This window comes from Euprymna scolopes, chromosome 19 (assembly GCF_053919585.1).
Source record: "Euprymna scolopes isolate OS-2025 chromosome 19, ASM5391958v1, whole genome shotgun sequence".
In the NCBI taxonomy this organism is placed as follows: domain Eukaryota; kingdom Metazoa; phylum Mollusca; class Cephalopoda; order Sepiida; family Sepiolidae; genus Euprymna; species Euprymna scolopes.
Window position 1 is genome coordinate 80061159 of NC_136500.1, and position 14160 is coordinate 80075318.

Here is a 14160-nt window from a genome sequence, read left to right on the forward strand (position 1 = left end):
TGTGTTTTTATACTTGGAAACTTTTTTAAACGATAAAAATATCCATGCAAACTAAAATAATTGGGGCCTTTTCTGAGCCAATTCTGACTTCAAATACAGCAGCCATAATGAAGTGGCTACTTTCTATTTTACCCCAATTTTATTTAAAAAGTTCAAATTATAACAAAACCTTCCTTCACTTTTTTTTTTTTTTATTTTATTAAAAACTGTTGAATTTGCTTTTTATTCAGCTGATATTTTTCGCTATTTGACTAGGAATAAAGTGTAATATCTGTTCTGTAGGCATCTCTAAACCATTGTGGAAAACGTCACTATTGTACACATTAATAGCAATGGTATCAATTCGTGTGTTTACTATAGTCTGGGTCAATTTCTATGGAAAAGCATTGACACTACAATGAATAAATAAAATTTACAATAAAAAAAAAATGGATAAAAACATAAGACATACCTTTTGGAAAACAAATAGATTTTTATTAACGAACTACACAGACGAGAAAATTAATTTTAATGTTTTCTGTTGATACTTATGTATCTGAAGATAATGTTGCTTACAGGCCTCCATACCTTTTTGGAAAAAAGGCACAAAAATTGATTAACACCCTTTATCATTTTAATTAATCAAATCCAAACGAAATTTTTTTAGTCGATTTTTGCTTTTGCAATTTTTATTATCTCAAGCTGTTATATTCTATCATATGAATGTATTTTTTATTATTGGAAATTGGAAACCTGTTATAAAAAAAATCTTTGTTTAAACTTCATATCATATATTTGAATTTAATATCATTTAAAGCTTTTTAGAAATAATTATCTTTCAGAATTCTGTTTTTTTTTTTTTTGTTTTAATTCAAATATTACTGAGAAAAAAAATTATCAAGAAAAAATATTTATTTTTTAACATAATAATATTGATTTATGTCCAATTACAAAATTAAGGTAAGTGAAAAAAAAAATAACGGGATTTTATATTATCTATATATCTATAAAAGTGAACATGTCTGTGTAAATTTTCCAATGCAATAACTCTGTCAATTTTCAGTCTACAGACGCGAAATTTTCTATACAGACTATTGAGATTTGGGAAAATCTTTGTAAATGTAAATCTTTGAAATTTGGCTGTCAACGATTTGACCTTTGAGAACTCTACCAAACTCCGACAATTTTTGGTCTAAACACTTGAAATTTTAGATATAAGTTCCTTGGACATGGATCTAACTTAACTTAAAACAAATGTTAAGGGGTCATAATAGGGGTCAAAGTTTTAAAAATTTGACCTCTGCGGTCTCTATCAAATTACTCAGACAATTTCTGGTCTAAACATTTGAAATTTTACATAAAGGGTATTCTGAGATAGGACAAGCTTTTTTATCGGTTTGGGTTGAAAATTTTTATTTACCAATATATAAATGTTTGCATGTCTGCCCAACACTTTCGACAGAGGCGACGGATTTTCTCAAGATCAGTATCATTTTGAAGTTCGACCTTTCAGACGACAAATATCGAAAAATTGGCTAAAAACATTAATATCTTCATCTTAAACTGGGCACTTTTCTACGGGGGGGGGGGTCGCTTTTGCGCCGATATTTTTGAAAGTCATCCTCTCCTTTCGATCGTCTAGCCTTAAAAATGTCACTTCCAGTTTGGTGATGGTCGTAACAGCATAGACGTCGGGTTTTTTCCCATTCTTTTCCTCCTTTGTGGTACGGGTTCGCGCCTACCTTCCTACTACCACTTTTTTTTTTTTTTTTTTTTTTTTTGCTCAACATACACATCCAAACACCCGGGCAACGCCGGGCTGAAATGCTAGTATATATATATATATATATATATATATAACTATTTTTAATTATTTGATTTTTTTCAGCTTTAAAAATGTTAATTTTTATCAACCTACATTTATTTTTAGTTTTCATAACATAAAGGGGGGGGGGGCGGGGAAGAACACGTTAAAAAAAAATTTCCTGTAATAGATTTAACGAAACCTACTTTTATTTATATAAGTTTATTTCATAATGAATAAATATAAAACATTTCAGGAAAATATGACGATTATTTGATTTTTGCTAGTTTTATTTTTAAACCTGGGTATGTCTACGGCTTCAAAAACGTCACTATATAGAAACGTTGTTTTAAAGCATCGATAACGTAAACATGATTTTTGTCTCATTTTCATCATTTTGTATGCTGTAAAATTTTTTAAAATATTAGTTTATTTGAAGCTTCTTTGAAATGGTAAAAAAGTTAGGATGATAATAAATTAAATTGGAGTTACATAGTGTTACATACGGGGGGGGGGGGTAAAACTGTAGTGCGTGTTGTACTGCTCTGATACTACACTTTCAGCGTTTTGGCTTCTGTCAATGAAGACGTATTTGTTAATGTAATCTATTTTATTTTTGTTCCAATCTAATGTACCTATTTTTGTGGAGCTGGATTTTTCTCCGCACAATTAAAACTGGCCTTGTGTCTAACTCTTACCCCCATGCTAAGTAAATAGAAACTGTTATTTTTGTGCTTGTTTATTTATTTGTGTTTATGCTACTTATTTACAACAAATGTTTTCGCCCTCGTTGGTATTTGGCAGTGATTCTAAATTTACTTCCTGACAATTATGAGATCCCCCCTCTCCCCCTCTCGCCTTAAAAAAAGTAAAGACTTTTATTCATCAAGGTTTTTCACCGTATTTACCTATATCATCTTGTCGAAAGGGATTATTTTTGTTTCTGTTTTTATATTCCATCCACCTCTAAAAGTGCAAGTTTCAATTTTGGGTGCATTGCTATTTCAGTCATGTAAACTATTTAGAATGAAATGAGGTTTCATGTAAAAAAAAAAAAAAAAAAAAATTCATTTTTATTTTTTTTTTTATTTTTTTTATTTAATAGTAAAAGAAAGATTAAGTTACGTAAAATTGTTATGCACGTGAAACACTGAAATCAAAACAAGACCAGAAAAATGTAGTTGCAATCTTTATAAGTTAAGGAAGAGGCTAAGGGCACATAACTCTTGTTCAAAAGTTTCTTGTTAAGGAGAGAGAACCGGGTTTTGTATTGTTTTGTTATCATTATTCTTTTTAAAGTTAAAGAAAAACATTATTTTACCATTTATGTTGAAAAATTAAAAAAAAAAAAATGTTAAAATATTTTACTAGTTTTATAAAACTTGAGTTATGTGCTTTTAGCCTAATTTTGATTTATTTATAAAATGGCACTGAATTTTTCAATTTGATATAACTTGCTGTTTAATGTTATTTATTCACATGGTTGAGTAAAAATAAGTTTAGCTTTTAATAAATTGACTGAAATAAGAATTAACCTTGTATTTTGTGATTTTTCTAAAAAGAATGACAGTTCCCAAACTCTACCTGCACTCTGCTGCTTTTGACAAAAAAATGGCAAAAGAAAAATAATAGGTCTTTTTATTTTCTTTTTTGTAACTAAATTATTTCAGTATTTTCACAGTTAAATTAATTTTTTTTTCCCCTTTATTATGCCATGGTCATAAAACCATTAGCAATAGACAGTTTACTAAGCTAGTTAGGGAATGCATAAAATTTAGGAACATCATGATAGTTAGCCAATACAGAACTCTTAAAATGTGACAGTGATACATGTTCATTCACACAATTCTGAGGTAGCACATTCAGGACTACAGAACACAATGTGAAAGGAGATCGCTGGTACATCTCTGAGTAAAAGACCCGTTTGATTATGCAGAGGGTCTCTTGTGAATGTATATATCGTCACAGGTTTGGTCTGTTCAGCCGCAGCACAGAGCCGTATTTAAGCAATGCGGTGGGCCAAGAACCATGAAATAATCTGTAGACGACAGAAGCAACTTGTATTTCGGCGAGTAGATAGCAGATCTAATCCAAGTAGATCATATACTCTAGAAGGAACAGGATCGCAGCATGGAATGTAGTATATATCTGATGGCATGAGATTGAAGATGCTCAAAAGAATCGGAAAACCCCTTGTCAACTCCAGCAGACACTAGGGACCCGTATTCCAAGTGGGGGCATATGATTGCCTTGTAAAGCCTAGTCAGCAAATGCCATTCATGAAGAATTTGGTAGCTCAGCTTACGCAACATGTACAGCTCCTTATTAACTCTATTAGATATGATATTCACCCTTTGTGATGATTAAATAGAAATTGTCCACCTTTACCCGAAAATGTCTAAAATCTTGCATTTTTAATATTTAAAATCTTTCATATCTCATTTCTATGGCAGTTTCTTTCTCTTCTTTTTTTCTTTTTTTTTCTTTTTCTTTTCTTTTTTTTTCTTTTTCTTTTCTTTTTTTCTTTTTTCTTTTTCTTTTTCTTTTTTTTTTTTCTTTTTCTTTTTCTTTTTTTTCTTTCTTTTTCTTTTTTTTCTTTCTTTTTCTTTTTTTTCTTTCTTTTTCTTTTTTTTCTTTCTTTTTCTTTTTTTACTTTTTTCTTTTTCTTTTACTTTTTTCTTTTTCTTTTCTTTCTCTTTTCTTTTTCCTTTTACATATCCATATATTTACACACCTCGTATCAAACTAAAAGGCTTTAAGATACACAAGCTAACCCAAAATGTGATTTTAGATGGATTTTCGTTGACTAGACAAATGTTTACTATATTTGGTTAAGTATAAATAAATAAAACAAATAGTTATCCTTTAGATAAAAATCAGTGATTGTTCTAGTTTGCTATTACATTGAATCAAAGTCTAGGACGATTTTCATGTGTAACTTGCAGGAACGCATCAAAGTTCAGAATTGCATTCCTTTTCTTTGTCTTCATTAAAACTAAACTGAGAACCCTTCCTCCCACAAATATGATGCTGGCATCTGTACAGATATGGTTATTGTCTGCTGAGTTATATTTGAACTCTGGAACACCAAGCAGGGTAACCTAGAAACCCATGGGATGGCTGAATGTCTTAAATTATTTTTTTGTGAATACTCCGCTTTAAGTTCCAGAAACGCATCACAATAAGATCCTTCATCTGTGAAGGGATTAAGCATCCACATATTGGAGGGTCGTTTGTTATTTCACTTGGTTACTGTCTATCATCTTTGGCCTGCCAGAATGAGGAGCATCTTTCACAGAAAATTTTTTTTTTTTTTTAATTGAGCAAACCGTTTCTGTATTTCTGTCACACCTGTTCTGTGATGGCATTCTCCCCATACACATGGCATATCTCTCCTCATTCTTTCATCATGGTCACATTATCGAAGTCTTCCATTCAACACACATCCTACTATACTGTCCATATTTAATCTTCCTCTGATGGTCATCAGATCTAAGGATTCACATCATTTTTCTCCATGCAATGCAGGTTGAAAAAAAATCTTATTTACAGACTTTAATTAGAAAATGTGCTTACAAAACAAATTCATTTTCACACCTTTTATATACACATGGCATGACCACATTGACATGCTGGTTCTTGTTAGATCACCAAAGTTAAGCAACGTTGAGCCTAGTCAGTACCAGGTGAGTGATTATATTTGGAAATTCTAGCCGCTGTATGTAGGAGGATGTTGATACCCTCCTGCAAAAACCTAATGTAATTTCTGCTGACTGGTATATACATGTGACTGGGGACCGCTTGTGAACTTGATATTCCCATGAAACTTCCTTCTTCAGGGCAGGCCGGATCAACTCCTCTAGAGTGAGTACCACTAGTTCTCTCATTTATACACAAAACATGTTGAGGTTCAGTATATGATGCAAGTTTCTTCCTGTTTGAGCTTATGAGAAACGAGTTCCATGTACAAGCGAACACACAAACACAAAACTGGTGACATTATGGTAAACTTATCACGATAGTGATGCCATTTTTTGCCACAATGGGGCGGCACATCTTACTTCTGCATCCGGTTCGTATTGCTTTTTCTCTTTCTCACTTGGACTGCAGACCATGCAGACGTGTCAAATCCATTGTCCTGTTTTACACCCACACAAAAGACATTTGAACTCCCACGAAAGACTCTTGAGACGATCACACAAGTAATGTTTACTTATGTCTTCGGCACTGAACTGTTTAACATTACACTTATATCCATTTTGTAAATAAATGTACTTTGTTTGTAAATATAATTTCGACAAATTTTGTGTACTTAATTCTTCCCTAAGAGGACCATGCAACTAATCTCTTCATTCCTCCACCAGTAACGAACTGTAGGTACATTCGCCCGCTACAAGATTAGTGACTCTCTTTTTCCTCTACTTAATAGAGGGTACCTTCGTCCTCTATAAGCTAACATCACACCAGCAGACTTGGAATAAGATGTGGAAACACTGAAATTGTCGTCATAGTTCTTTTAATGATTTAGTTTCAAACATTTTTTGGCAATCTTGCAGTATAGTTAACAGCTGAGAAATTAAATTATGTACAAAAAAAAAAAAAAGAAAAACCTAACTAATAGCTTTCACCAAACATGTTTTAACATTTAATTTTCTACTGGCCTGTTTACTTCTAAAGTGTGGAAATTGGTTATAAGATTTCTCTGAATTTATCGTTAAGTTTACTTATCAAAATACAAAACAAATTTTTACACTATTCTGTAAGGGATGAAGACTTCCCCCTAATAACAGAGCAAATGGCTGTGATTTTGTTGCTCGTGTGATGAAAAAGATATTACTAAAATCAAACTTTGAAACACGAAAAAATTTAAACAGTTTGAGAACATTAAAAGTGTACAGGTTGGTGGAAAATGAAAACATTTCAACAAACAATTTGTTTACATTGAACTTAAAAATTATCATGTTGTAATCAGCTGGGAAGCAGCCCCAGCAGTATTGCGTTCCACAGACGGACAGTTCTAATATTGATAACTCGAAGAACATAGTTAACAAATTTCAGAGTTGCTCTGCAGGCTTCGATGTTTTGAAGGTATACAAGAAAAGCATATGAAATATTGCCAAAAAATTGTTCGATGTTCTATATGGGCTTCTTCCTTATTTTGACAGATGGCTGGAACACGTTTATACATAAAACAGGAAACAAAGACAATATTTTTAGTATTAAAATATTTTGTGCATTTGACTATTAATCCATTTTTTTATTTTTTTTAAGAGTTGCTTCTGGACATCTTCAAAGAATGCACAAGAATCCTAAAGTTCCATCTCAAGTAGGATGCCACAATACTAATACTCTTCACTCTGACTGGAACTGATTTCTCACCTCAAATCTTTTCTATGTCACATGATCAAATTATAGGTGTACCTAGGGTCAAATCTGATCTCTTATACCAAACCATGTACATTCTATATTTACACTCAGTATATTATTGCTGAGTAATATGTAACCTCTACTTGCATTCTTTTGAATATAACATTTGCACTGCAACTGTCTTAACTTCAAATCCTATTTCACATTAAATTTACCAGTCCACTATCTGTGTTAACTAGATGTACCGTAAAACCCAATGCATTGTTCTAGTCTGAGCTGATGTCACACCTGCAGTCGTACAACAAGATGCTAAAATTTAACACTGAAATTAATCAACGTGAATGTGAAACTTGCGTAAAGGTCTTGTTTGTCACACCATATCCTCTTTTTTTTTTTTTTTTTTTTTTTTTTTTTTTTTTTACAAACAATATGATGGATATTTGAGCATGTAGCAACACCAACAAAGAACTGCAAGCAATAAAAATATTTTGGTCTTCTCGACAAATTTGTGTTCAAACAGATCTTCATTGAGATGTGGAGTGATCAGGGCACCATCACATGGAGCTTTCTCAGTAGCCTTGGTCTTTTAATGATGTACCATACTGAGTACCATCATGAATTGACTTTGCTTTACGAGCCCCTCTCCAGCGCCACTATTTTAAACAAAAATAATTCCAAACAAGGCATGAAGCCACTTCATGTAAGAAGCTAACTGGAACGAAAGATGATTGTTACAAAGGCAGAAAAAACGACCCTGGTGTCTAACTCTGTCCCGTGGGGAGGCATAGTAAATAGGTACAAAGGCAGATGCCTATTGTTAATCTTGCAAAGACCAAGGTTATAGGTAGGAGGAAATGGTTGGCAGCAACTTCCACAATCCTACTGTTCTTGGAAAGATACTATTGGAATAGGAAGCTGTATTAGAATGAGGTATCAAAACAGCAAATTGATGGAGACCACTAGACCAATAAGTTAAATCAGCTAGAATAAAGGAAACAGGGGAATAGACCAGACAATTCTGAAGAATGTGTGCCATAACTTTATTTATAGAAAAGACTGAGACTAGCAACCTCACATCTGAGACAGAGAGTTCAAAGAAGAAGAATGAGTGGTGGCCAATCAAGTTACAGATACATTTCCTCAAAGACACCTTCAGCCTACAAAGCCAGTAGATGATCCAATAAAACTTTCTGGCATTTGCATATCGGTTTTGAAAAAGGACATTTTATTAATTAACTATTATTTGTTGTTGAATAAATTTTAATTTTGTTATCACACCAAGTAACCTCATGCATCTGGCAAATATTTTTTTAAAATTTGATTCCAAAACATTACTACTAAGTAATATGTAACATATAGAACTCTTCATCTTTTCCTTCTTTTTCTGGCCTCTTGCTAACTAATTCAAATTTCATTGTGTATTAATTGTTTTTATTTTCTTTGTTATAGAAATATATACCATGACCGTCCTCAAGAACAGTCTTCAAGATGGTCATCCGATTCCAACAACTCCCCACAGGTATTTCTCCGAGAATTTAATCTTTTATGTCTACTTGAGTCATATCCAACTAATATTTGACATTTCCTGGCTGGTTTATCTTTATGAAATGAGAAATTAAAGAAATAATCCAGAGATAATGTTAAAAATCTGATTGCATTTCATTTTGTCATTTAATTTCACTGACTGAGGACAGAACAAATGTAGTAGCAAAACAGATACTACACTTTGCATTTGAATTATTTGAAAAAAATATATACATTTTATATTTAAAAGAAATTTGGCACAAGATCATCGGAAGTGTTTGTGTCGGTAGGGGAGAGGGTCCTCCTTGGTGTAATTTTACAAAATTGATCGGTTTACACTTGGCTAGAATCATTGCAGTCACCACAATACCACATTTAGTTGGTTAGTGTGGATCCTACTTAAAAATATCCCCAAATTTGAAATTTTATTTTTCATACAATACTTTGCTCCTAGTCAGAAGGCTAAGGAGTTTTACTCTTATGTACAAATGCTTTCTTCAGTATAAGAGAGAAAAAAAGATGGAGTGTGAGTGTATCTTTTCACATTTGTAAGCATTGTTTTAACTAAGAAATAAGTTGTCCGCGAATGATGCTGAAATCCATTACATTGTGAAATTGCGTTTGGATTCTATCTAATAATCCACATGGTATTTGCAGTATCTTTGTCCATGGGTTGCAATTGAAAACCAATCTCTATAACCAAGACCAACCACCCGTTTGCAGAGTAAAATTTTACAAGAAAGCCAATGATGGTATTAACTTTTTTTTTTTTTTTTTTTTTATTGGAGGAGGCTTACAATAACATTATGGAGTCTGCACTGGCGGATTGACATTCATAGACAACAAAGGCAGCATTTTATTTAAACAGATTTTGTTTTCCTCATCATATTTAGTTTAATGTTCATGAAATTGACTTCTAAACTAACTTTATTCCTTTTTTACCTTATGTCTATCCCTATCACACCCATGTTTTCCTTGCCTCCTGCCCTTTTAAATTAAACCTGCTACTTAAACTATTCTACATCTACTAACCCTAACCCTCTTATCCATTCTTTCAACGTGGCTTTACCAACAAAATTTCCTGTTCTACACAAATCTCCTCATATCGTTCAGATCAGAATGGGGGGGGAGCTTTTCAGTACAAGGGCCACATTATAAAAATTTTAATTTTACTGGGCCGCAAAGTATATTTTCCAATATAATTGATATCTAAAATAGACAAAATAAATGGATTTCAAAGAAAAAAAATGCAATTAACTTTCACATTGCTGAATATAAAATACTTTCGGGCATTCAATATTCAGTACTTGGAGGGCCGCATGAATTCTTTTGGCTGGCTGCATGTGGCCCACGGGCTGTAGTGTGCCCATCCCTGGTCCAGATTTAATTTCTTCTGAGATCATCAGAACTAAGCCTATTTTTAAGACTTGCATATAACACATTCATTATATCATTCTCGTATTGTTTCTCTCCAATTAATAGTAATTATAATCCAGGTGCTTGATTTTTACCAAATAATAATAAAATCTGTAAAAAATAATCTGATTAGAAAAATATTTGCAAGTCCACAGTTCAGCCTAAATAAAAAAGCGAAAATACAAAAAAAAGCTTTGATGTATGTACCCATCACAGAACGAAGAGGTCATATTCCAATGATCATATAAATTAAGTAGTTCGGTTTTTTTTTTGGGGGGGGGGGGGTAATTAGATTGAATTCTGGACACAAATGTTTTTAACTACAAAAACTAAATGAAAAAAATATTTGAATTTTTGCAATGATAAATTGCATACAAATAAAAAAACAAAAATCGAAATTTGAGTTTTGTTTTTATTAATATTAATTTTTATCCAATAATCAAGGATGTCAGTTTTACACTTTCTAACAGAATTCCCCACTCCTTTTTCTTTTTTATCCAGAAAAAGTGGATTTCTGCTTAAATTGCCTCCAATAGACTTTTTTTTTTTTTTTTTTTTTTTTTTAATATAACTATGAAAAACTGATTTTTGGCAAATCATTGGATGTCACTTTTCTCTCTCTTTCTATTTTTTCTCCTTGTCTTGCCTTGCCCTGCCCCCCCCTCTCTTTTGACAGTTCTCTCTGAAAACTGAAAACGTTAATTTTGCCATGAAAACTAAGATTTGAAACAATTCTTGATGGGGGTAAGAAAGTTAGATTACTTTTTTCATCAAATGACGACTTTGTCTCCTTTCTCCTGACATGGTGTCTTTTATTTTTTAATTTTCTTAATTTGAAACTGATTGGAGTTGTTTAAAATAAAGTTGCTTTTTATTTTATTTTATTTTTTTTTTGTGTGTGTTGCCCTCTCTCTATATATGTACACACACCCATCTATTATAATTAAGTTGTATCCTGTCTGTTTGTTCACAATTTGATTAATATGTACAAAAGACATACTGTTTTCACAAATGAATTTTTATATTGAAAAGTGTTGTTTACACTTTCATTCCAGCATAATTTCTAAATATACTATTTATTCAAAGGAAGTCTACATTCAAAAAATGACTTCATTTCCATATTACATTAAAGACAATCTATTTTCATAATTAGCTCCATGTTATTGTTTGCTATGATAGAATTGTTTTGATTGTTGTATTGAGAAATATTATTTAAAGTTTATTTAATTTATTTTAAATTATTATTATCCCATACCGGTTGCCTTTTTAAAAATGGAAGTAAGTTTATTTAAATTGTGCGAGTTATTTCCCCTTTAAGCTAGGAGTTATTTCCCATTTAATTTTCATAAACGAAAATGGTTGTTTTGTTTTTGTTTTTTTTCTTCCATAAATTCAATGTGGTTAATTTTCAGGAAAATTGTAAGTCTGGATATTTGTATCTCAAATAGTGACTAAACCCTCAACCTGCTAATATATTTAAACCCTGTGTGCCAAGTATATACAGCTAGTATGTGTGTGTGTGTATATGTATGTATGTGTGTATATATATATATATATATATATATATATATATGTGTGTGTGTCTGAGAAAGCTTTGAGTAAAAAATAAAGAATGCAGTTTAAATTCCTGGGAAAAAAATTTAACCTATCACAGACTTAGCACCTACATGATCTGACTTCTAAAAAGTCTATAATTACAAAAGAGAAATCAATTATTATATAAAGATGAAAGAAAAAAAAAAAGCCTTAAATAAAATTTTTAAATAGAGATAGACTTAGCACTTGCATAAACCAATTTCTCAAGTCTTCTATAAATATAAAAGCGAAAATGTATTTTTGTATGTGTGTTCGCTTTTTCTGTATGTCTACAAAAGGCTTTTTTCAGAGAAGCGATCAGCCGGTTCACAACTTTTTAAAACTTTTTATATCACATATAAATCGTAATATCTCAGAGTTAACAACAAAGCTCGCCTGTCTATTTAATTTGCTCGACTTCGGGAAGATAAATGTTCAACATTTATCGCTCGCCGCATGTGTGTTAGTCTTTTTCCTATAACATCTTGGGAAAATAAAAATAAAAAAAGCCTTCCTGCAGTAAATGAAATACTATCCTACAGTCAAACTTGACCTCATTAAGTCATTAAAACGTGCACCTGCCAAATCCAAGTAATTAAATAAATTTAAACATGTTTCTGTTAGCATCTCACGGTGGCCCAATGTTTAAAACAGTCGCACTTTTTTTTTTTTTTTTTTTTTTCACACTTTAATTTCCAACTTTGCCTCAACTGTTCGGGTTCGATCCTCATACTTACCTACCAAAACATTTTTTTTTTTTACCCCCCTTCCCCCCAGGTTTTCACACACTCCTCCAAACACCCGGGCAACGCCGGGTACCCCTCGCTAGTCCATTATAGAAGAGAATTTAACTATATAAGGATGAGAAAAAGAACCTTAACTAAAATTTTGTAAATAGAAAACTGAGATCAGCTGCTTACCATGTAGCTGTTTTGAAGATTTAAAAACAGGACAGCTGTTAAATACATGGTTCTCCAGTGGATAATATCACTTCCCCAATAAGAAAAAAAATATATATATATAAAATGCATACATCATAACAAGGGAAGGAAGTAATTCAATATATTTTCCCCGAGAAAGCATCCATGATGTAATGCGTGTTGTCCCTATTTATTTGCCTTCCCCACAAGAGTAGTTAAACATGTGCTTTTTAAGGTAGGAGAAAATCTAGCTCTTTAAAAAGTGAGATTAATCCTTCTAGACTGAGGCAATTTTTATTTTTTATCCCAATCAAGAGTACTCTTGTTATTTTGAAAATAAAATAAAGTAAAAACTTAGAATCTACGAAAATTCACAATGAACCTCACTGAGAGGGGAGTAATATTTCATTTGACATGTGATGCTTTGTATACAAATACTTTATCTTTTTCATTTATTTCAGTATTTAGTGCTTAAGCTGGAACGGCCTGCCATTGTCGAAACCCTTACGTTTGGAAAATATGAAAAGACGCACGTGTGTAATCTTAAAAAATTTAAAGTATTTGGAGGCCCCACTGATGATCACATGATTGAATTACTTGAAAGGTAATTATTTTTAAAACCTTCAGTTTTGAACCATTTTAAATTGTCATTTTTGGGTATGTTTTGCTGTTTACAGTCCTTCGAAAAAATGGTAAAAAAAATCAAATATATAACAAATGTTACCAAAGGCAATATAAGTTACTCTTCTACCCAACTAGGTAGGTTTTTTAGTGTTTTTACCAAAATGTAAACTGTTTACTCGGCTCAAAAAACAAGCAAGTTCAAAGGGTACGCGAGCACAAGAAATAGTGGACACAATGTAATTGTTACGCAGACATTTTTTCTTGTGGTCACAAACCCTTTGAAAACCCTTGTTTTTCGAGCCAATTAAACATTTTTACATTTTAGTAGAAATCTACCAAGTTGGATAAAAGAGTAACTTATCTTGCCTTTGGTAACATTTGTTTGTTATATTTTTTTTTGACCACGTTTTTGAAAGACTGGACAATAAAACATACCCTAATTTTTATTTGTATGCACATTTCTTTAAGGGAGACAACTATTGTACCTCCTTTTTTTTTTTTCCTGGTGAGGTCCCCCGACTTTATCTGATCCTGGGTTCTAACTAGTCACTTGGTACCTGCTTGTAGAAAATTTGCCGCTCTGATGAAGACAGCAGGTATCGGAGAATCCTGTTCCGTCAGATTACCACTTACCCCACATTGTTTAGATCATGAGTGCAATCGTCTGGCATTGGTCATCAGAGTAGTACTGCTAAAGAACAGAGATCATTTTTAAACAAGAAAAATAAATTTAAAAAAAAAAAACATTGAATGGTTATTTATTTTTGTCCTCTGACAAAGGAAGGATTGGACCTAGTAATTTATCCCTGTTTGTTCTTCTATTTGTTTGCATTTCTCTCAATAACCATGTCTTGGAATTTTTTAAAATTTTGCATAAACATTAGTCATGGTGAAAGTAAATTTTTCACTCGAGGAGAGGAACCCTGCATGCTCGGCTTGTTTTTATATGAA

At 32.0% G+C, this 14160-nt stretch overlaps 1 protein-coding gene across 1 annotated transcript in view; it reads left to right on the plus strand.

Annotated features, from left to right (window-relative positions):
- LOC145239781 (muskelin-like) overlaps positions 1-14160 on the plus strand; it is a gene marked incomplete in the record, with an annotated part of 94653 nt that overhangs the window by 12239 nt on the left and 68254 nt on the right. Inside the window, 2 exon segments of the mRNA XM_080103257.1 lie at positions 8600-8669; positions 13047-13189. Of these exon segments, the coding sequence (XP_079959383.1) occupies positions 8600-8669; positions 13047-13189 (213 nt within the window).